General features: G+C 48.6%; 4 protein-coding genes across 8 annotated transcripts; 2 read left to right on the plus strand and 2 right to left on the minus strand.

Annotated features, from left to right (window-relative positions):
• Positions 1-1,514: 1,514 nt before the first annotated feature.
• Positions 1,515-2,456, minus strand: Muc18B (Mucin 18B). Its single transcript, XM_033384323.1, has 2 exons — positions 1,891-2,456; positions 1,515-1,746 (listed from the first exon to the last, which is right to left on the minus strand). Exons 1-2 carry the CDS (start codon positions 2,454-2,456, stop codon positions 1,515-1,517), a joined length of 798 nt encoding a protein of 265 aa, XP_033240214.1.
• A 1,873-nt stretch (positions 2,457-4,329) lies between these two features.
• Positions 4,330-6,112, minus strand: Mur18B (Mucin related 18B). Of its 4 annotated transcripts, none has more exons than XM_033383160.1 (3): positions 5,938-6,112; positions 5,363-5,867; positions 4,330-5,302 (listed from the first exon to the last, which is right to left on the minus strand). In XM_033383160.1, exons 1-3 carry the CDS (start codon positions 6,064-6,066, stop codon positions 4,485-4,487), a joined length of 1,452 nt encoding a protein of 483 aa, XP_033239051.1. In that variant the 5' UTR covers positions 6,067-6,112; the 3' UTR covers positions 4,330-4,484. The 4 variants fall into 4 exon arrangements, with proteins under 4 accessions (XP_033239051.1, XP_033239050.1, XP_033239049.1 ...); XM_033383159.1 differs by having other exon boundaries at positions 4,330-5,332; XM_033383158.1 differs by having other exon boundaries at positions 5,333-5,867.
• A 1,627-nt stretch (positions 6,113-7,739) lies between these two features.
• Positions 7,740-10,193, plus strand: LOC4815213 (uncharacterized). The gene is made up of 4 exons (XM_001354967.4): positions 7,740-8,136; positions 8,214-9,254; positions 9,328-9,676; positions 9,741-10,193. The coding sequence occupies exons 1-4, from the start codon at positions 7,951-7,953 to the stop codon at positions 10,046-10,048; spliced, it is 1,884 nt and encodes a 627-aa protein (XP_001355003.2). The 5' UTR covers positions 7,740-7,950; the 3' UTR covers positions 10,049-10,193.
• A 1,706-nt stretch (positions 10,194-11,899) lies between these two features.
• Ulp1 lies at positions 11,900-19,232 on the plus strand. Of its 2 annotated transcripts, none has more exons than XM_015186411.2 (7): positions 11,900-12,054; positions 12,340-16,364; positions 16,472-16,561; positions 16,635-17,585; positions 17,646-17,807; positions 17,870-18,068; positions 18,202-19,232. In XM_015186411.2, exons 2-7 carry the CDS (start codon positions 12,376-12,378, stop codon positions 18,814-18,816), a joined length of 6,006 nt encoding a protein of 2,001 aa, XP_015041897.2. In that variant the 5' UTR covers positions 11,900-12,054; positions 12,340-12,375; the 3' UTR covers positions 18,817-19,232. The 2 variants fall into 2 exon arrangements, with proteins under 2 accessions (XP_015041897.2, XP_002134289.2); XM_002134253.3 differs by having other exon boundaries at positions 16,475-16,561.
• The last annotated feature ends 111 nt before the right edge of the window (positions 19,233-19,343 follow it).

The raw sequence follows: 19,343 nt of genomic DNA on the forward strand, positions 1-19,343 counted from the left end.
CACCATCTCAATATCAATCTCAATCTGCTGTTTGTTTGCCTATGACCGTTTAGGGCCAAATGGCGGTACTACTCGGACTAGCACGTACCCAGAGATTAGCCGGTCGGGGGGGAGGTACGTGCCTGGACTGCGTCCAATATCGGCAGTGCGAAAATGTTCGCTCGGAGTTTTTTGGCCTGCTTTAATTGTCGCTTCGTCGTCGCAGCAGTGCCGTTGAAAAACGCTTTAACGAGCTACGCGCATGCGCAATTGTCCAACCAAGCGGCATTCCCCCGATTCCCGACTCTGGCGGCGCTTTATGCAATGCCAGCCAGTAGACCGAACGAACATCATTGTGTGCCCCGACGCGTCGGTGGAGCGGAGACTTTCACTCATTTAAGAATTCATTGAGCCCCGGTGCTTGCATACTTATCGCACTCATTGGCAGATCTCTGACCATCCTCCCCAACCCATGCGGAAGCTTATGAAGCACCCCGGACCACTGGCCACAGATAACTCGGGAATTTTTACAATCGCCATGAAGACACTGGCACGTGATTGAATGTATCATTCATGGAATGGATGGACGATACCACCGATACGCACCTACTCGTATAAACAACATCTCGTGACTCTAGAAAGGAAGTTCCCCCCATTAAGAAAAGAACAAAATAATGTAAAGGAATAGACAGAAAAGTACTCCAATGGAAATACAATAATTGGATTTTTTATAGAAAGATAAGATAATATTCTAAGAAGTCTTTAAAGATAATGCTAACATTAAAGGGTCCTAATGAGGTCTAATCAAGTTCCAAAGAGACCAAAAGAATTGAAGTATTTTGTACTCTATAATTGTAAGGATCCATCAATAACAAGAGGTCATATTTTATAAGGTATGTATACATAAATACTATTTCAACAAATGTCCTTAAGTGTTTCAGATTCTTCCTGCAGTCAAGGGGCCCAACGAACATATCATTTCCCCATTCGCTAGTTCTTTCCACACTCATATCATTCTTTTTCCAAATCGGTTTTGTGATCAGCAAATTCACTTTAAGAGTTCTTTGGCCAGGCTAGTTTGTCAGTTGAAAAATAGTTATAGGCAGGCAGGCAGTCGATAAGATAGACAGGCGATCCGTGGATCCATCCATCCATCAAACAGACGTACCGGACCGGACCGTACCGTTCCTAATGGGTTCCTTATCGCCATGACGGATAATGCGAATGAAATTGATTTTCCGTCATACGCAAGACACTTGAAAAAACCCATCAAGATCCCCAGATATATTTTCAAATAAATTATTATTAATTATTCTACAATTTATTCACTCAAAAAAAAAAAAAAAAAATCACAAGCAAAATAAAGGTTTTGTGGACAAAAAAAAATATATTAAATACAGGTTGGGTTTATAATCGAGCTTCGTGGATAGTTTTATTGCTTTCTTTCTTTCTGCTATTCTCTCTCTCTCTCTCTCGTCAGTTCTCTCCCTCCCTTCCACTAGCTCTTGCTCTTTCCTCTCTTTCTATCTATCTCTCTAGGCGGTGCAGTCGAAATCGGCGACGCAGAAGGAAAGTTCGGGATTGAACTGCATACCCTCGGGACACTTGAAGCTGGCGGCCTGTAGATGATTGCCATTTTGGAAGCAAATGATGAACTCGCCGCAGTTTTCATCCATGGGGAAGAAGCCTATTGTGGGACAATCGAGTATGGGGGTGGCGGCAGTGGTGGACCCATCATCGGTTGAGTCGCTGGAGTCGGTCGAGTCGCTGGAGTCGGTCGAGTCGCTAGAGTCGGTGGAGTCGCTGGAGTCGGTCGAGTCGCTGGAGTCGGTGGTATCTGAAGAGGGCTCATCGGTGGATGCGTCGTCAGTCGAAGGATCATCGGTAGAGGGATCATCGGTAGCGATTGACGACCCAGTGGTTCCCTCTGCCGGCTTCTCCGTGCTCTCTGAAGAAGGATCTTCGGTAGAGATCGGCGAATCAGTGGTCACATCAGCCGGCTTCTCTGTGGTATCTGAAGAGGGCTCATCAGTCGAAGGATCATCGGTAGAGACATCATCAGTACTGATCGGTGCATCAGTGGTGTTCTCTGGGATGTCAGTAAAGGGTGCGGCGGTAGGGACCGGCGTAGGTGTGGTTACCTCAGCCGGCTTCTTCGAGGAACTATCATCCACATTGCTGGGAGGGATCGTCGGATTCTCAATGTTGCCATCATCGCGTGCCAATAGTGACAGGTCTGCCACTTCTGTGCAGTGGCCAGCCTTGGAGCTGAAGACGCTGCCGGCCGAGCAGCGCATGAATTGCAGAGAGAAGCCTCCGGCAGGAGATGCGCGGCAGGCATAGAACTCGGGCGTGTTATCCACAAGTGCGAAGTACCCGCTCTGGCGGCACAGGGAGGCCTCGGCCTGGGCGCCGCCGGAGACCAGGAGAAGGGCCACCACCACGGTGGTGCCCAGGAGCATCGGAAGCTTGAACATTTCGAGCAGGCTGCGTGTGTTTTGGTTGCGGTTTCGTTTAGGTTCTCTATACTTGATTCGACGGACTAACTGGTCGGACCCTTGGCCTGGCTCTTATATAGCCCACCCGCCGGCCTGATCGACGCGAATATGTTCGCCCACAGATAAAGAATAATGTGGCATGGGCCTGAACGTCTGCAGGCATGACTACTCCCAGATAAGTGCCTCCCAGATAAGTGATCAACATCAATCGGTACTCGGGCCTTATCTGGGGAAGGGGCTTTCGAGGAACCGTATCGTATCTCTAGTTAATGCGAGTACTTACCTTAATAACCGCAAACTCTGGAGCTCATATTTTCACCAAAGACTATAAAAACCCAAGACATTTTATCAGGAAAAAATTCCATTTGAAGTTTTCTCGATATTCTCGATACTATAATTCTTTCTCTCTTGGGCTATCCTTCGTCTCAGACCGCGTATATTGTTGTTGAATTCTGGGAACCGACTCAGCTGCCCAAGGCATTTTCGAAACAGGTGTAACCGAGCAGGCAGCGACACGAGCAATCGCTTTTCAAAATATCCGAAATATTCAGAGAAAACTAAAACAAACCGAAAGATTAATTTCGTTTTAAAGGAACAGAAATTTTCAAATTCTCGTTTCAACAACAGAATTCTCTCTCTGTTCACTCGGGTGTCGTTTTTCGTGCGAAATAATGGCAGCCCCTTCCCAGGAGATATTCGAGAATCTGGAAGAAAAGGAAGATGTTCAGGACTTAATCGCCGGCGCATTGGAGAGAACAAGGGCCGACTACGACATGTTGCTCACCATTTCCAAGCACGCATTGCATTCGGCAATAGATTTTCTGCCCGAAAATATGCGGGAGGACCATTCCTCGGAGGAGCTGCGCCGCGACGGGGAGGAGAAGCTGGAGACTTGCGCCGTTCTCTACTGTTTGATGGAGCAGACGTGTCTGCTTTGCCAGTTCGAGAATCGAGAGGAGAGCCAACAGCAGCCTTCGCCGTCGACGTCGCAGACCCAGTCACACCAATAAATACAGATATATGTACATAGATACAGACTAGCCAGAAACACAGACACAGAGATACAAAAATTCCAATTATTCAGCAGCAGAAGTAACACAAATAAATGCATGTTAATCCCTAAAAAAAAGTCTAAGGAAACTTGGACGTTTGTTCCTTAGACACAGATACAGATTCAAATGTGCAGTACCTGCTTGAAGATACATTCAATTTTTCGGAAATGCAAAATCGGATGCCATCGAGAAGAAAATGGAAGGCACTCCATGAATTTTGGGATCTTTGGTATTATTTCTTCAGAGAGAAAGAGCGAGAGAGAGCACATAACTCGCAGTTAGAGAGAGCGAGAGAGAGAACACACACACGAAAACGGAAGCGCTAGAGCAGCCATTTTGCTGGCAGACAAAAAAAAACCATGGAAGAAGTACCCAAATTTATGAGCAGCGAGGAGTGGAAGACATTTCTTTGAAGGAATGTTTTAAATTTCAAATTCATTAAAATAAACTTAAAACTTTAGCTTACATGGTATAATAATCTATGAACTATGACTATAAATTTGTATCTTTAATTGAAAAATGCATTTTTTAAATCGAATGAATCTTACGATTTTCAAAAACTTGAGCACGAAACGGAGCGATTTGCGTGGCTGACTAAGAAGGAAATCCAATAATCGCATCTGGCAGAATGTATGTGTCCTTCTGTTTTACTTTTATGATTTCCCTATACTAAATCAAAAGATAAGATTAACCTGAGGAAAACGCTTCTAAGTGAGCATTCTTGAGAGCTTTAAGATTCTGTGTCTTCCAAGAATCGTATCTTGCGTTTTTTTTTTCACAAAGATATTAACATTATTTGGTCTAGTTTCCAGAACTTTATTAATACCATATATTACAAAAAAAAAGACACAAAAATTGGCAGCAGAATTATAGCAGATATCATAAGAAAAGGGCAATGGACCAACGTAGTGGAGGAGTAGCTCCTCCTGGCGGGGGGGCTTATCTCTCAGACGTCTCAGAAAAGGCCTCTGGGCTCCTCGTCGGACTCGGTGCTCTCGATGGACGGGCCCTTGTTGGCCTCCTTGTCGGCCTTGGCCTGCTCCTTGGCGGCCTTGGCGGCCTCCTTTTCGGCCTTGGCCTGCTGTTTGGCCAGCTCTTTGGCCGCCTTCTTGGCCGCCTGCTCCTCCAGCTTCTGCTGCTTGCGGGCCAGCTTTTCCTGCTCCTTCAGGGCCTTCAGACGCAGCTTCTCCTCCGCCTTGTAAAGCTTCAGCTCCCGCTTGATGGCCGCCAGGTCGCTCACCTCCAGCGCCTCCTGTCCGGGCACAATCTGGGTCCAGTCATACCGCCAGCATCCGCCAATCAATGGCTCGAACCGCTGGCCGCTGGAGCAGCGCACAATGAACTTGTGGAGACCGCCCTGCAGGCTGGCCATGCAGCTGTAGTAGTAGGTGTCGTCGTGGCCCGCGTAGCGTCCCACGGCCAGGCACTCGAATTCGTCGTCCTTGCACACGGACACGTCGCGCACACAGCGGCGCAGCGTGGGCGAGAACGCAGTCAGCGGAGGGCACACTATCTCCTGCTCTTGGAGCAGGCGCAGCAGCGGATTCCACAGGCACTTGTGGTAGCGCCTGCAGTCTTTGCCGATATGCGGAAAGAGTCCTGCCGTCTGGCACTCGAAGACGGGTACCGTGGGCACGGGCGCGGGCTCGGGCGTAGGAGTCAAAGTGGTGCCCAGGGCTGGCTCCTCAGTGGTGGTTGCCGGTGACTCATCGCCGGCACCAGCGGTGGTGCTCTCGGGCTGATTGCTGGTGGTCTCTGGCTCAACGGGGGCACCTGTAGTGGTCTCTGGCTCATCGGGGGCACCTGTAGTGGTCTCTGGCTCATCGGGGGCACCTGTAGTGGTCTCTGGCTCATCGGGGGCACCTGTAGTGGTCTCTGGCTCAACTGGGGCGCCTGTGGTGGTCTCTGGCTCAAGAGGAGCTCCTGTGGTGGACTCTGGCTCAAGAGGAGCTCCTGTGGTGGTCTCTGGCTCAAGAGGAGCTGCAGTGGTGGACTCTGGCTCAAGAGGAGCTCCTGTGGTGGTCTCTGGCTCAAGAGGAGCTGCAGTGGTGGTCTCGACAGCTGCTGTGGATGTCTCCTGACTGGCTGTGGTTGTTTCCTGACCAGCGGTGGATGTCTCATCCTCTGCCGTGGTTGTCTCCAGTTCAGGCGTTGTGGGTGCTTCCGTGGTCTCTTCCTCCTGGATTGTGGTGGTCGTCTCCCAGCCGCCACTGCCCTCGGTTTCCTGGCCAAGGGTTGTGGTCGTGGGATCGCTCCAGGGATCTGCCTGGCCCAGCTGGTTGCTGTCGCTGCTGCCATCGCCGCTAAGTGCCAGGATGCCGCAGGACTTTGTCAGCAGCTGCAATTGCAATTACTATTGGTCATTCCCCAGCCCAATCGTCATCCTCTCAAAATACGGATACACTTACCAAGGCGGCGCAGAGCAGCAGAATGGAAGTGGCCATCGAGAACTTTCCGCTACGGCTGGTCATCGTTCTTCGCACCGTGAATGTGGTCTCTGTGGTTTCTGTGGTTCTGGTTCTAGTTGTCGTTGTCATCGTTGCCAGTGGCTAACGTCGGTCGATCGTTGTATGAGCTGATGACACGGCCCCCGCTCGGTTATATAGCGAAAATCTTGGATGCTGTGCGAGGCGCTCGCCTTATCTATCGGGGCTTAGCACCTTGCCTTCGCATCGTCTCCATAGCCCAGAGATACTGCTGTGGGTACGGTTGAGGGTAACGTGTTACGGGTTACGGGTAACGGGTATATGGTGCAAATAAAAAATGTGCTGTTCCCCGCTCTCTGACGACTCCGGATAAATTGCAAAATACAGTTGTAAACCACTTAGCCCACACCTCGCACCACCTCCTAGTCCACGGATATGAAACGGAAGTGTGTAAAGATATCACGGCGATAGATCTCTCTCTCTCTCTCCCTGTCTCTTTCTCTGCCTTTGTCTCCCCGGAGATAAGTATCCCCAGCGTTGGGGTGTGGAGGTCAAGATAGGACTGTTTGCACTCAGATTTTGCTACTGTTTTTGATTAATATCACACATCACATCACATCACGATACGGATACGATACGATATGTCCGAGGGACGGAATAACAAAAACACACCCAAAGAGTATGACGCATCCTCCGTGAAGCTGAAGAAAGATCCCCACCATTCTAATCAGTGGGATCAACTGTCTATCTTTTGATATATCTAAATATATATCTATACCAGCTTGTGGAAAATAACAAAAAGATACAGATAAAATCTACAAATGGAAATGGAGGTGAAGTACGTACGTAAATACAGATGTTAAAGGGATTTGTTAAAGGTTCATTCTGCTCTGCTTCTAAAATGCATCTTTCATTTCTATCTTTCAATATGAATAATAATTATTTCATTATCTAAACCTGCTCTCCATGGAGCTCATGGATTTACTCCACAAATGCCATCCCCCAGTGAGGCAGCACACCTATCTGGAGACAGATATGATAAATTGATTAGCAGCACAAATTTCCCATTAGTGAACAGAATCCATTCCATACGAATGACACGAACAGCTACCATTCGTCACGAATGGTTCTGGTATTTACACGATGGAAAAATATTACAGATGTGCTAAGAATAGTTTGGCTAGAAAGGATATTATTTAATAATAAGCTCGAATTAAAACGATCTTCCGAAGTGAATCATCCGTTGCTTTGAAGTGAATGCGAAAATTGCCACTCTTAATGTGCTAAAAGTGGGTCCTAAGATTCTATCTTCTATCTTGGATATTCCATATCCAAAAGTATTCAAAATCAATCCCAAACACACTCCCACAGATTCCACATAACAAACAATGGTTGACACCATTTTGGGGGGCAAAAGAATACTCATACAATGCCATCCACAAATGAGTGTTTTTCATTTATCTGCGTGTCGACCAGTGCCTAATCATTTGGCTCGTCTATGGCTATGGGTATGGGTATAGCTATGGTTCTGCGTACGTCTGGCCATAAACATAATCCTCTGCTGACGATGGAGCTGTGGGGCTGTGGTCTGGCATCTGGCTGACGGAGTTGCAGGCAAAAACGCTTTGCATATCTGACGTTAATCTCACGGCTACACATGCAGCAGATAAATATATAGCAAAGATAGGGATACGATGTGGTGGTACGGGTACGGGTACGGGTACGGGTATCTCTGGTGGTGGATGAGTGATAAGAGTTGATTGTTATCAGAACCGAACCGAACTCTCGGCGTCTGCTGGCAGGGCGTCTCTGTGTGTGGGTGAGCTTTCTGTTGGCCATTACCTAAGCGGATTTGTGGCTTGGTAAATGATGATGCCTGCTCACGGCTAGACGGATTGGACCGCATACAAATTCATAGAACGCCCAGCAAACGGATACGGATACGGATACGGATACACGGATCTTCTTCTTCGGCCAAAAGCAGCTTTCAGAGGGATGGCAACACCCAAAGGGAGGGACAGGGATACGGAGTACATGGCAACGCCGACAGGAATAACGAGTGTGGGCGTGGGTGTGGGTGTTCGCCGACCCACTGCCCGGGCCACTGCTGGCATCCAGCGACGGCGAGTGGTCAAAAAGCACATCCAACAGAAGTACATGCTCTGCGGCTTTGCCATCCACGTAAATCGCATTAAAATCTCGTCTCTTTATCTTTCAGTCTCCATTTTAATGTCTCTCCTTCTCACTCTCTCTTGCAGGCCTTTCTGGCAACGCCCGCATACCTGTATGGCAACGTTGTGGAGTCGGACAAGGATCTGGTACTGCGTATATGGCCCGCGATCGTCTACCAGGCCACGGGCGAGCTCTGCCGCTCGATCATGGAGCATCTGGACACAGAGTATGGTGGTCGCTCCAGGGAGACGACACAGTACCGGAGAGTTTTCCTGCTGGCCACCCTCATCGCCTGCCTGTCGCTGATGGTCAGCGGCATACTGTTCTCCTCTGCCTGGATAGTGGTCACCACCACCACGCAGGCGGTGGCCATAGTCTTCTATGGATGCTTTGCAGGCATTGGCTCCAGCCTGTATCTGTGGAAGACCCATGTCATACTGGAGGCAGTGCGTCCGCGGGAGGACAAATACGTGCGCAAAACGATTCACCTGTGCGGCGAGGCCTTTTGCCAACTCTTCCTCTCGTTCGTCTTTACCAGCCTGCGCACCCTCTATGGCACCGCCCAGTCCATCGTCCTGATGTCCGCCCTGCTGGTGAACCTCATCCCCCTCAGCCTGATCATCACCAAGCACCGGGAGGATGCTTTCACAACCAAACGAATATCGGTGATCAAGGCGGAGACGGGGTTTGCCGCCCTGCCGCTGCGAGCGGCGTTGGCCGCCAACCTGGTGGCCGACCAGATGGACGGCCTGGAGACGCTCTCCTGGCGAAATCCGGCCACCGAGATGGTCGCCATGGTGGGGGGGCCCACGCCCGGGGCCGCTGTGGTGGCCGCCGCCGTCGTCGACACGCATAGCAACTATATGCTGGCCACGGACGAGGCGTATGTCACGTACGTGAATCCCAATGGCGTTGAAATCATGGAGATCATACCCGAGGAGGATGAGACGGTGTCCATGATGCGCTCCAGCAATGCCACCATCGACAACTATGGGATGTCCGTGTCCCAGATGTCACACAAGTCCCTCTCCAACGGCCGCCTCTATCCGCCGCAGTCTCCGCTCAATCCCCACCCGGGCACGGGCACGGGCAACTCCTCTCCGCTGCCACCAAATCATGCCAATTTGGTGAGTCGTCGGACATGTCCGCCCCTGCTAGTGCATTGCTAATGCTCCCCTATTGCTCTGTAACCCCGAACAGCATCGAATTCGTCGAATGTCGCGGGCTGTGACCTCGCACCTGTGGTGGAATCTGCTGGACAAGATCGCCATGCCGCTGCAGCAGGCGCTGCTCGTGCCGCAGCTGTATGCCACCACACTGCTCCTGTCCGCCGACATCTTCAGCTATGTGATGTGCCTGACCGTGTTGCCTGGACTGGCGGTGTCCCATCATGCGCTCAAGAATGCCGAAATTCCATTCTTGTTCTCGCTGCTGGCCTTCCCCTGGATGTGCTTCTCGCTGATGACGCCGCGCTTCGGGACGAGCCTCTACAAGCACAAGCTCCAGTGGCACACCATGGGTAGCATCTGCAAATGCCTGGCCCTGACCTGTGAGTGCCTGTGAACCCTAACCTGAAAACAAGCCCCTTACCCCTTACACCTTCCCACCCACAGTCATCAGCTTTTCCACGTCCAAGCTGCTGCTGAGCGTCTCGGCTGTACTGCTAGGCTTTGGCCAGGTGGTCACCGCCTTTCTGCAGGAGCTTGTCTTCCAGATGGGGATGACGCGGGCCAATTGGACCGCCATCCGGCGGCCAGTGCACTTCACCAACGGCCTACTGATCCTCGTCTGGGGCGCTCTGGCCCACTGGGTGGTCGTGCGGTATTCCTTCCAGGCCACAGTGGGCCTCGCCGGGGCCCTCTATGGTGCCACAACGCTGCTCTGGAACTTTCTTTTCTTCTGCTGCCAGGGCAGCGATTAAGTCCGGACCGGTCCGGTCCTCCTCATCCTCCTCCTCCACCTACTTTGCGTCCGTATCTCTTGGAGTTTTCGTTGTTCTCGTGCTTTCGGTTGTAGCTCGTTGGTGATATTACAAAATAAAGAAATTAACTAAAGAAAGTTAGCAGGGAGATTGCAAAAAGACAATGACACGACCACATCATCCCACATATGGGACACAGCGACACCTGTTTTACCGTTGGCATCATTCAATTTGTATGGTCCAGAACATGTGCCGCGAAACGAGCAACAATGATAATAAACATTTATTGGATATTATAGGGTTGTGGAAATGTTTGTCATTCCAGGCTCTAATGAATGCAGAAACTAGTCAGTCTCTGTTTAAAAGGTATTTCTACGATATTTTGAAGGTAATTGGTCTTCTTACAGAGTCCATGAATTGGTATCGGGGTCAGGATTTATATACAAGAAACTAATCAAATGCATTAATACGTCTAAAACATATCAATTTGAGAAAATGTATTTGTTGATTACGTTTTAAACCAATTTTGAAAACAGCATATTCATTTGAAACTATCAAAATAGGATATAAAAATGCCCATACTCCGGTTGACAAAATTGATCAATTGGATGATTATTCTCTTAGGTTTTTTTTTAACTCTTTCGAGTTTTTTTTAGACAAAATTCAATAGCCGGTCAAAATTGATTCATCAATCGGGAAAAATTATGTGTTCAGGTATGGAAGTCCTAGCTAGCTAGTAATATCAACTCAAAATATTATATTAGGAATATTATTTCCCATCCTTGATGGAGAACGATTAACCCATCGTAGACCAAGCGGGTATTTTAATATCTAAAAATACACTAAAAATAATGAAAATTGAATCATTGAAAGATAACGTGTTTTTTTTTTAAGTTCACAAGAAAGATGGCATGGATCTACAAAAAGAATTGACAATCAGTAATATTTTCCTCCATTTACCTCAAGTCGTTGAAGTGTTTAAATAGATTTCTTAAAAGTTATTATAATTTCTTATCGATATACGGGACGCTTTATTGAGGCACTAAAATGAAGGCAAAAAAAAGTCAAGTATTCAAAACAAGAAAATTGATTCATTAATCGGAATAAATTATGTGGGCAGGGCTGAATATTCCACGGATTATAACAGACCAGGGAATATGTATAATAGGAATTGAATTTCGCAGTATATTTAGAGTATATTTTTAAAATGAGACGGTATATTTCTGAGGGTCGGTCACACTGATTTTCTTGCCACCATGTCTAGCTCACACACCATGCAAATTTTATGCTTTTCATAGTATTTTCTAGTACTTTCCAGTATATTTTAAGACGCGTTATGGACTCACCACTCTTGTCCAATGTAGCAATGTAGAAACCGTGTAGAAATTTCGCTCAGAGCCATGTCACAGGCCACATCGAATAGTAATTCATGATCAGCATCGAATTCCTGATCGTTTGCGATCAAAATCTCAATTTTTTCAATAATTTCTGAAAAAATGCGGATAACGGAGGCCAAAATATTTTTGAAACGTACACATTTCCCCTTCAGGCGTTACCTTTGGTAATTACATGCCAATGTAGTTAATATGTAACAAATGTATAGTTAGCGCGTAGTTAGCATGCAAGAACATTAATTTAATGGAAATTGTTGTTGACTGGTTTTTCGTAAAACTTATTTTAGAAGCAATGCAATACAGATGAGAACCTAAATTGAACCAGTCTTGTAGGAAATTTATTTAATAATAAGGTAAAATTATGCGTTCACACATGAGGGTGAACTAGTTAACTAGTAATATTCAACCGAACACAAAAATCGAGAAATGTGATGGATTTATGAATACAAATAATTTGTCAGTATATTTTCGGTATGTTTTGGAACTGTGACGTATGTCGGTATACTTCTGAACGTCCACCTAAAAGCAAGCGATGTGAGAAAGGAGAAAAAATTAGTTAGACAGAAATTCGAGTTTCAAGTGTGTTTTAATTTTTAAACAATTTTTCAAGCGGTAAGTAAACAACGCACCACACAAAAACCGAGAAAACAGTGGGGGGGAAGGAAACAATGTTAAGAGCGGCGGCGAACGTTGGTATGCGCGAAAAGCGGGAAGCCAGAAAGGCGTCTGGAAGTCGGGGGTAAAAAACAAACTTGCAGCCGGCATGCACTGCACACAAATTTTTTGTTGTCTCTCATTTGGCATTAAACAAGGCAAGGGTTTTCGGATGCGTGGCTGAAAAGAATTTTTGTACATAATAGCACGAGTAAAATGTCAATTTTTTCTGATCACTTGCAGAATTTGTGTGCAGGTGAAAACCAAAACGACACCCGTATGTCGCATAATCCCGAGGACTTCGGGCAATCAGAAAACGCGCAAAACGATTTTCTTAGCAATGGATCCGCCGAAAATTGCTATGAATCGAACTCCACGCCGACCCTAGTTGTGGTAGACATCGGCACCATACAGGAGGCGGGGAACAAAGACAATCCCGATGCTCATGAAAATTGTAATGGGAACGGCAATGAGCCACTATATACACAAATACACGCAGAACAACACTTTGGCATACAAATAAAGCCAGAACCACAACCACAGCCAGAGAAACAGCAGCAGCAGCAGCAGCTGGCGCCCGAACACACTCATCCGAATCCGCATCCAAGTGATCCATGTGAGCTGGTACCGACTGGTCTTGGTGCTTTCGAGATATCTGGCAACGCTGCACCACCAGACCTTTCTGAAGAACGTCAAACAGAAAAACCGCAGAAACCCGATAATATCGTAAAACTGAACGACGACAACGAGCAGCAGCAGGAGCCCGAACGTCCGCATCCGATTGATCCGATTGTGGGGGTATCTGGCACCGGTATAGAAGACTCGCAGACAGAGGGACAACAGAAACCCGACAACATCCAACCGGAAATAACATTGAACAACAACGATCCGCAGAAGCCTGCAACTATCTCGGAGGACAGTACTGCGCCCTCGATTGTGGTTATTGAAATAGTCGATGAGCAGGACCTGCTGTTAGATTCAAACCGTGTATCTCCCGATTATACACGTATAAATAAAGTGCGCGAGTGGCTCAGCGAAGAAGAAAGACAAGACCTCGAAGAATCAGAGGAAGAGATCGACCTGGAATTGCAGGTATTGAAATATCCCTTAACACCCTCTTACGTAGCCGAAACTGGGCGAAAGGAGAGGCTTCCGACCGAGGAACACTTCGCAGCGGAAAAAGGAGCGGGTGTGGCGCCCAAACGAAAGAAGCAGGAGGAAGAGGAACTGCTGCCGTGCAAGAAAATTAGCAAGTATCGTTCCTGGCTGGAGTGCGGGAGCAAGGATTCTTTTCCAAATCTTTCCAACCCATTAAACAAGGACTGGCCCCAACAGAATAACGTCTCATCCACGCCTGAGAGAGAGGAGGAAGGAGACGAGGAGCACGAGGTGCTTAAACCGAACGACTGTGCTTCCACCGCACCGCCCAAAGACATATCATCCCAGTCCCACTCCAAGGAAGAAGAGTTCCAATATATCTCTGATACAGAGACAGAGTTAAGGTCAGACGAATCCGAGATCCAGGAAATTACCGAGTCAGACGAAGAAAGGGTCCAAGCGGGTTTTTCCCCGCCTTTATCTCTGGCAGGGGATTCGGAGACGAATCAAGAGGACGCGACTTCGTCGTTGTCCAATGAGGAATATCCTTCGGCAAACATCGACGCACTAATCCCTGTAATAGGCGACGAGAAAAAGGCGACTCAGTTGTGGGACTCAGAGAAATATCCCTCGGCAGGCACGCACGCCGAGCAGGAGGCTCCCGTGTATCTCACGCTTGAGCCGGCAAAAGAGCTGCAGTCCCAAGAGATTGCCGCTGAAGAAGAACAAAGAAAAAGCGACGAGAAGAAGGCGACTCAGTTGTGGGACCCAGAGAAATATCCCTCGGCAGGCACGCACGCCGAGCAGGAGGCTCCCGTGTATCTCACGCTTGTGCCGGCAAAAGAGCTGCAGTCCCAAGAGATTGCCGCTGAAGAAGAACAAAGAAGAAGCGACGAGAAGAAGGCGACTCAGTTGTGGGACCCAGAGAAATATCCCTCGGCAGGCATACACGCCGAGCAGGAGGCTCTCTTGTATCTCACGCTTGTGCCGGCAAAAGAGCTGCAGTCGCAAGAGATTGCCGCTGAAGAAGAACAAAGAAGAAGCGACGAGAAGAAGGCGACTCAGTTGTGGGACCCAGAGAAATATCCCTCGGCAGGCACACACGCCGAGCAGGAGGCTCCCGTGTATCTCACGCCTGAGCCGGCAAAAGAGCTGCAGTCGCAAGAGATTGCCGCTGAAGAAGAACAAAGAAGCGACGAGAAGAAGGCGACACAGTTGTGGGACCCAGAGAAATATCCCTCGGCAGGCACGCACGCCGAGCAGGAGGCTCCCGTGTATCTCACGCTTGAGCCGGCAAAAGAGCTGCAGTCGCAAGAGATTGCCGCTGAAGAAGAACAAAGAAGCGACGAGAAGAAGGCGACACAGTTGTGGGACCCAGAGAAATATCCCTCGGCAGGCACGCACGCCGAGCAGGAGGCTCCCGTGTATCTCACGCTTGAGCCGGCAAAAGAGCTGCAGTCGCAAGAGATTGCCGCTGAAGAAGAACAAAGAAGCGACGAGAAGAAGGCGACACAGTTGTGGGACCCAGAGAAATATCCCTCGGCAGGCACGCACGCCGAGCAGGAGGCTCCCGTGTATCTCACGCTTGTGCCGGCAAAAGAGCTGCAGTCCCAAGAGATTGCCGCTGAAGAAGAACAAAGAAGAAGCGACGAGAAGAAGGCGACTCAGTTGTGGGACCCAGAGAAATATCCCTCGGCAGGCATACACGCCGAGCAGGAGGCTCCCTTGTATCTCACGCTTGTGCCGGCAAAAGAGCTGCAGTCGCAAGAGATTGCCGCTGAAGAAGAACAAAGAAGAAGCGACGAGAAGAAGGCGACTCAGTTGTGGGACCCAGAGAAATATCCCTCGGCAGGCACACACGCCGAGCAGGAGGCTCCCGTGTATCTCACGCCTGAGCCGGCAAAAGAGCTGCAGTCGCAAGAGATTGCCGCTGAAGAAGAACAAAGAAGAAGCGACGAGAAGAAGGCGACTCAGTTGTGGGACCCAGAGAAATATCCCTCGGCAGGCATACACGCCGAGCAGGAGGCTCCCTTGTATCTCACGCTTGTGCCGGCAAAAGAGCTGCAGTCGCAAGAGATTGCCGCTGAAGAAGAACAAAGAAGAAGCGACGAGAAGAAGGCGACTCAGTTGTGGGACCCAGAGAAATATCCCTCGGCAGGCACACACGCCGAGCAGGAGGCTCCCGTGTATCTCACGCCTGAGCCGGCAAAAGAGCTGCAGTCGCAAGAGATTGCCGCTGAAGAAGAACAAACAAGAAGCGAGCTACCACACGAGACTGGATCGAGCGGCGCGTGCGAGACAATATACGAGCACCTGGATACTGAAGGCGCTTACCACATTATACACACGCTTAAAAAGCCAGCAGAGGACCTGCATTTTCAAGAGATTGACGTTGAACAGAATTTACACTCCTACCAGTCAACGGCTGGAGAAGAGGAGGCATTCAAACAGATCCTAGAGACCTACCAGCCAACGGCTGGAGAAGAAGTTGAGCAGCAGAGCATCCCAACCGAGGCTCAGCAGCAGAGTCATCCCCCAATCGAACAGCAGCTGCCAGAGGCCGTGTCTGTATTAAATTTGCGGACAGAGGCGGCACTGTCATTGCTTCTTCCTAAAGAGGCACTTGCCGGCCCCGCAGATCTCGTGGAATCGCCACAGCCTGGTCCTTACCCAGCCATCGAAGCTTTTGTGGAATCACCACAGCCTGACCCTCACCCAGCCATTGATGCCGTTGAGAAGGACACAAAAGAAACCCAAACTGATTTTGACGAAGGCAATTTTGAGGTTCCAGATCCACAACAAGAACAGAAGCGCCTCATCGTTGAGAACCTTTACCTGGCTCTCCATCACATTGCAACGACAATCAATCGGATTGTAGAGACTCCCACCGTCGACAACCTGATCGACATTGCCATCAGCAAGGACAGAGTATTTGAGCTGTGGAAGAGGCTGCTGGTGGAGTCGGAGCACGAACTGTCCCCCGACGATTTGCCCCCATTGATAGCCTTGCACGAGGACACTTCTTTCGCCAAGAAACTTGAAAGCGATTCGATGGGCTTGGAGTTCTTAAACAAACTACGTAACCTCTTCAGCTGGACACATGCGAAAGATGAAACTGCCACTGAAGTAGCCGGAACCGGCGACGTAATAGACACCACACAGAATCTTCGGTAAGTAAAGAGAGAATATATTATATATAGAGAATATATTATATATCTGTGTATACCAAACCTACATTTATAACATATACATACAATGTGCTGTCTGTTCATCCAAGCAGCAGCGAAGAGCGTCGCGTGGCAGCCGGCACCGGCGACGGAACTGACACTCCAGCACCACATTTCTACAATACTTCCAGGAAGCGTTTGTAAGTATTTTAATTGATTCTCCTTAATAACGTTAACCTAGTATTTATACTCATTTGCTTTGCTTTGTATTAGTTGTAGTACCGAAAAACCAGAGTGCTCATTTTTCAAGTACCGCCGTGTGGACAGCACATTTCCCCGTTACATTACGAATCCGATTGCCGAGGACATGCCCACCACCACCGCGTCCATGGCAGAACAGAACCCAGGGCCCGTGTCCCGTTTGCAGATCCCCTCGTCGGGCAACAAGCGTCTGTCAATATTCAATGAACCGCGCAGCGCACAGCAGATCATCCGCTATCAAGGCCTCAGCAGCACCCACATTGACTTGTCAGACGATGATGAGTCGCCAGTCAATGGCTCCATCTTCCAGTCGTTCGGCCGTGGACGTACCACTGCCTCCTCAACCGATTGGCTGCTAAATGGTCAGTCCTCGTCCCAGGGTAATGGTTCTGCTCATCCTTCATCGATTGTACGCCGCACGTATGCGGATGCAGTGCGCCTGGGCCAGGGTGGCAGTGGCTTCATCGAGCATGTACAGCCCGGCATGAATGGGCATCAGCATCACCCTCATGCCGGGCGCGGATCCCAGAACGACAGTCTGCTCATTCACGAGGAACGTCGCTCGGAGCGCGAGCAGTATAATAATCTTCTCCAAAACGTAGCCTACAATGAACTCCGATCAAACCAATCCAGTCGGGCAAACCCGCCGCCGCTTTTGCCGATCATGAACTGGCACTCCATGCCCAAGAAGAACACAGAAGGCTCCAGCTTCCAGACGCGACTAGATCGATCCGAGTACTCAAAACTGTTGGAAATCGCCAAGCAGACGGCCAAGACACAGCGCCCAAAGTCGCAGACACCAGCACCACCGCCGCCACCACCGATGCTGCGCACGACGGTCTGTGAAGTAAATTCTAGTGACAGCAACTCTGGAAGCGGCAGTCCGCCGCCCTCTCAAACCACGGAAGCTGCTGCGCAGCCCGTCATAATCGATCTGGACGATAGCTCCAGCGAGCAGAAACAGTAAGTGGAGGAGAAAGAGAGAGTTCTTGAGTAATTTATGAGTATGTTTTCCTTCCTTAGGGCTACGAAAAGCGAAACTGAGTATCAGAAGCGAATCCAGGCAATGCAGAAGCGCTTCAGCGAAAGCATATTCTTCCGCGATGATTACGAGCAGACGTTCAGACAGCGCGAGCAGCGCCAACGCGCTGAAGCCGACCATAAGCGTCAGCTGGCTTGCATCGAGTACGTATATCTATCCGTATCCATTTAAGCTATCAATTTAATGTCTTTTAATGTGTTGTCAGGGCCGAAAAGGTAACCGAAGAGCGTCGCCGTCTGGAGAGTTCATTCCGCTGGACCATCTTGAAATGCCACATGGGATGCGTGCCCTTATTGATGGACTTCGGTGCGAAAGAGGAAGACGAAAAGGAAATTGAGTTTATTCCAATCACTGATGAGCAGTTGCAGAAGGTGCAACACATAGTGACAGGCCCAGATAATGCTGTAAGCGATGCCATCTATAATATATCTATATACAGATTTCTGATTCGAATATGATCACTGTCTCGCTCTATTCCATGCGATATTACCTCATCCTTCTAATGCATGTGTCTGTCCTGTTCTTATCTGTTTGCAGCCTGTTATCAACAAATATGGACTTACAATCACTAAAAAGGATATTCGCACACTGACCGGCCTCTTTTGGCTGAACGACGAAGTGATCAATTTCTATATGAATCTGCTCACCGAACGTTCGCAGCAGAAGAAGGGCATTCTGCCCAGTGTCTACGGCATGAACACATTCTTTCTGCCACGCCTCATCAAGGTTGGGTTCGATGGTGTCAAGCGCTGGACGCGTAAGATTGATGTGCTGAGCAACGACATCATTCCAGTGCCTGTGCACTGCAATGGTATGCATTGGTGCATGGCCATCATACACTTAAAAAACAAGACCATATTCTACTACGATTCGCTTGGAAAGCCGAATCACATCGCCCTGGATGCCCTCAAGAACTACATTATGGCCGAGTCGCTAGACAAGCGCAATGAGCCATACGACATGAGCGGCTTTAAGATCGAAAATGTGTTGAATGGGCCGCAACAAACGAACGGATCAGACTGCGGTGTGTTTAGCTGTATGACAGCCGAATATATAACTCGGGGAAAGCCGCTGACGTTTAATCAGGAGCACATGAGATATTTTCGTAACAAAATGATACTGGAGATTGTTCATGGGCAGCTGTGGAAATAGTACTCGCCAAAAACACACACTACAGTCTACACCCTTATGGAATTAAGCAATACAAAAGAAATAGTAAATAAAATTAGGAATATAACTCTTTTGCAGGAGCGCGTCCCAAACACACACTTGCAAACATAATTTATTGACTTAGTTGTCGAAAAACTACACGAAAGAAACAAATGAAATCATGGGACTTGAATCCGTCTAAATCGTGGGATCTAGCCACGCACGCAGCCCAATATGCAACCAGAATCCCCATCCGCTCCCATCCCTCAAATGAACAAATACTTCTACAAGTTACTAAATCTATGGTCCATGAACCAAAGGAAGCTCCACAACATAATTGAACTTGAATACACATTAATTAGTACATTAGATTAGCATGGGGGTTCAATATAAATAAGAAATATAATATGTAACAATAATACACAAATGTATAATATAAACGAGGGGGAACGTTTTGAGTTGCTGCGGACACCGCAACTCTACAGTTATAACCGATACTAAGTCAGTATGGCTCTCCTCCGGCAGACGCC

Source organism: Drosophila pseudoobscura, chromosome X, assembly GCF_009870125.1.
Source record: "Drosophila pseudoobscura strain MV-25-SWS-2005 chromosome X, UCI_Dpse_MV25, whole genome shotgun sequence".
NCBI lineage: Eukaryota > Metazoa > Arthropoda > Insecta > Diptera > Drosophilidae > Drosophila > Drosophila pseudoobscura.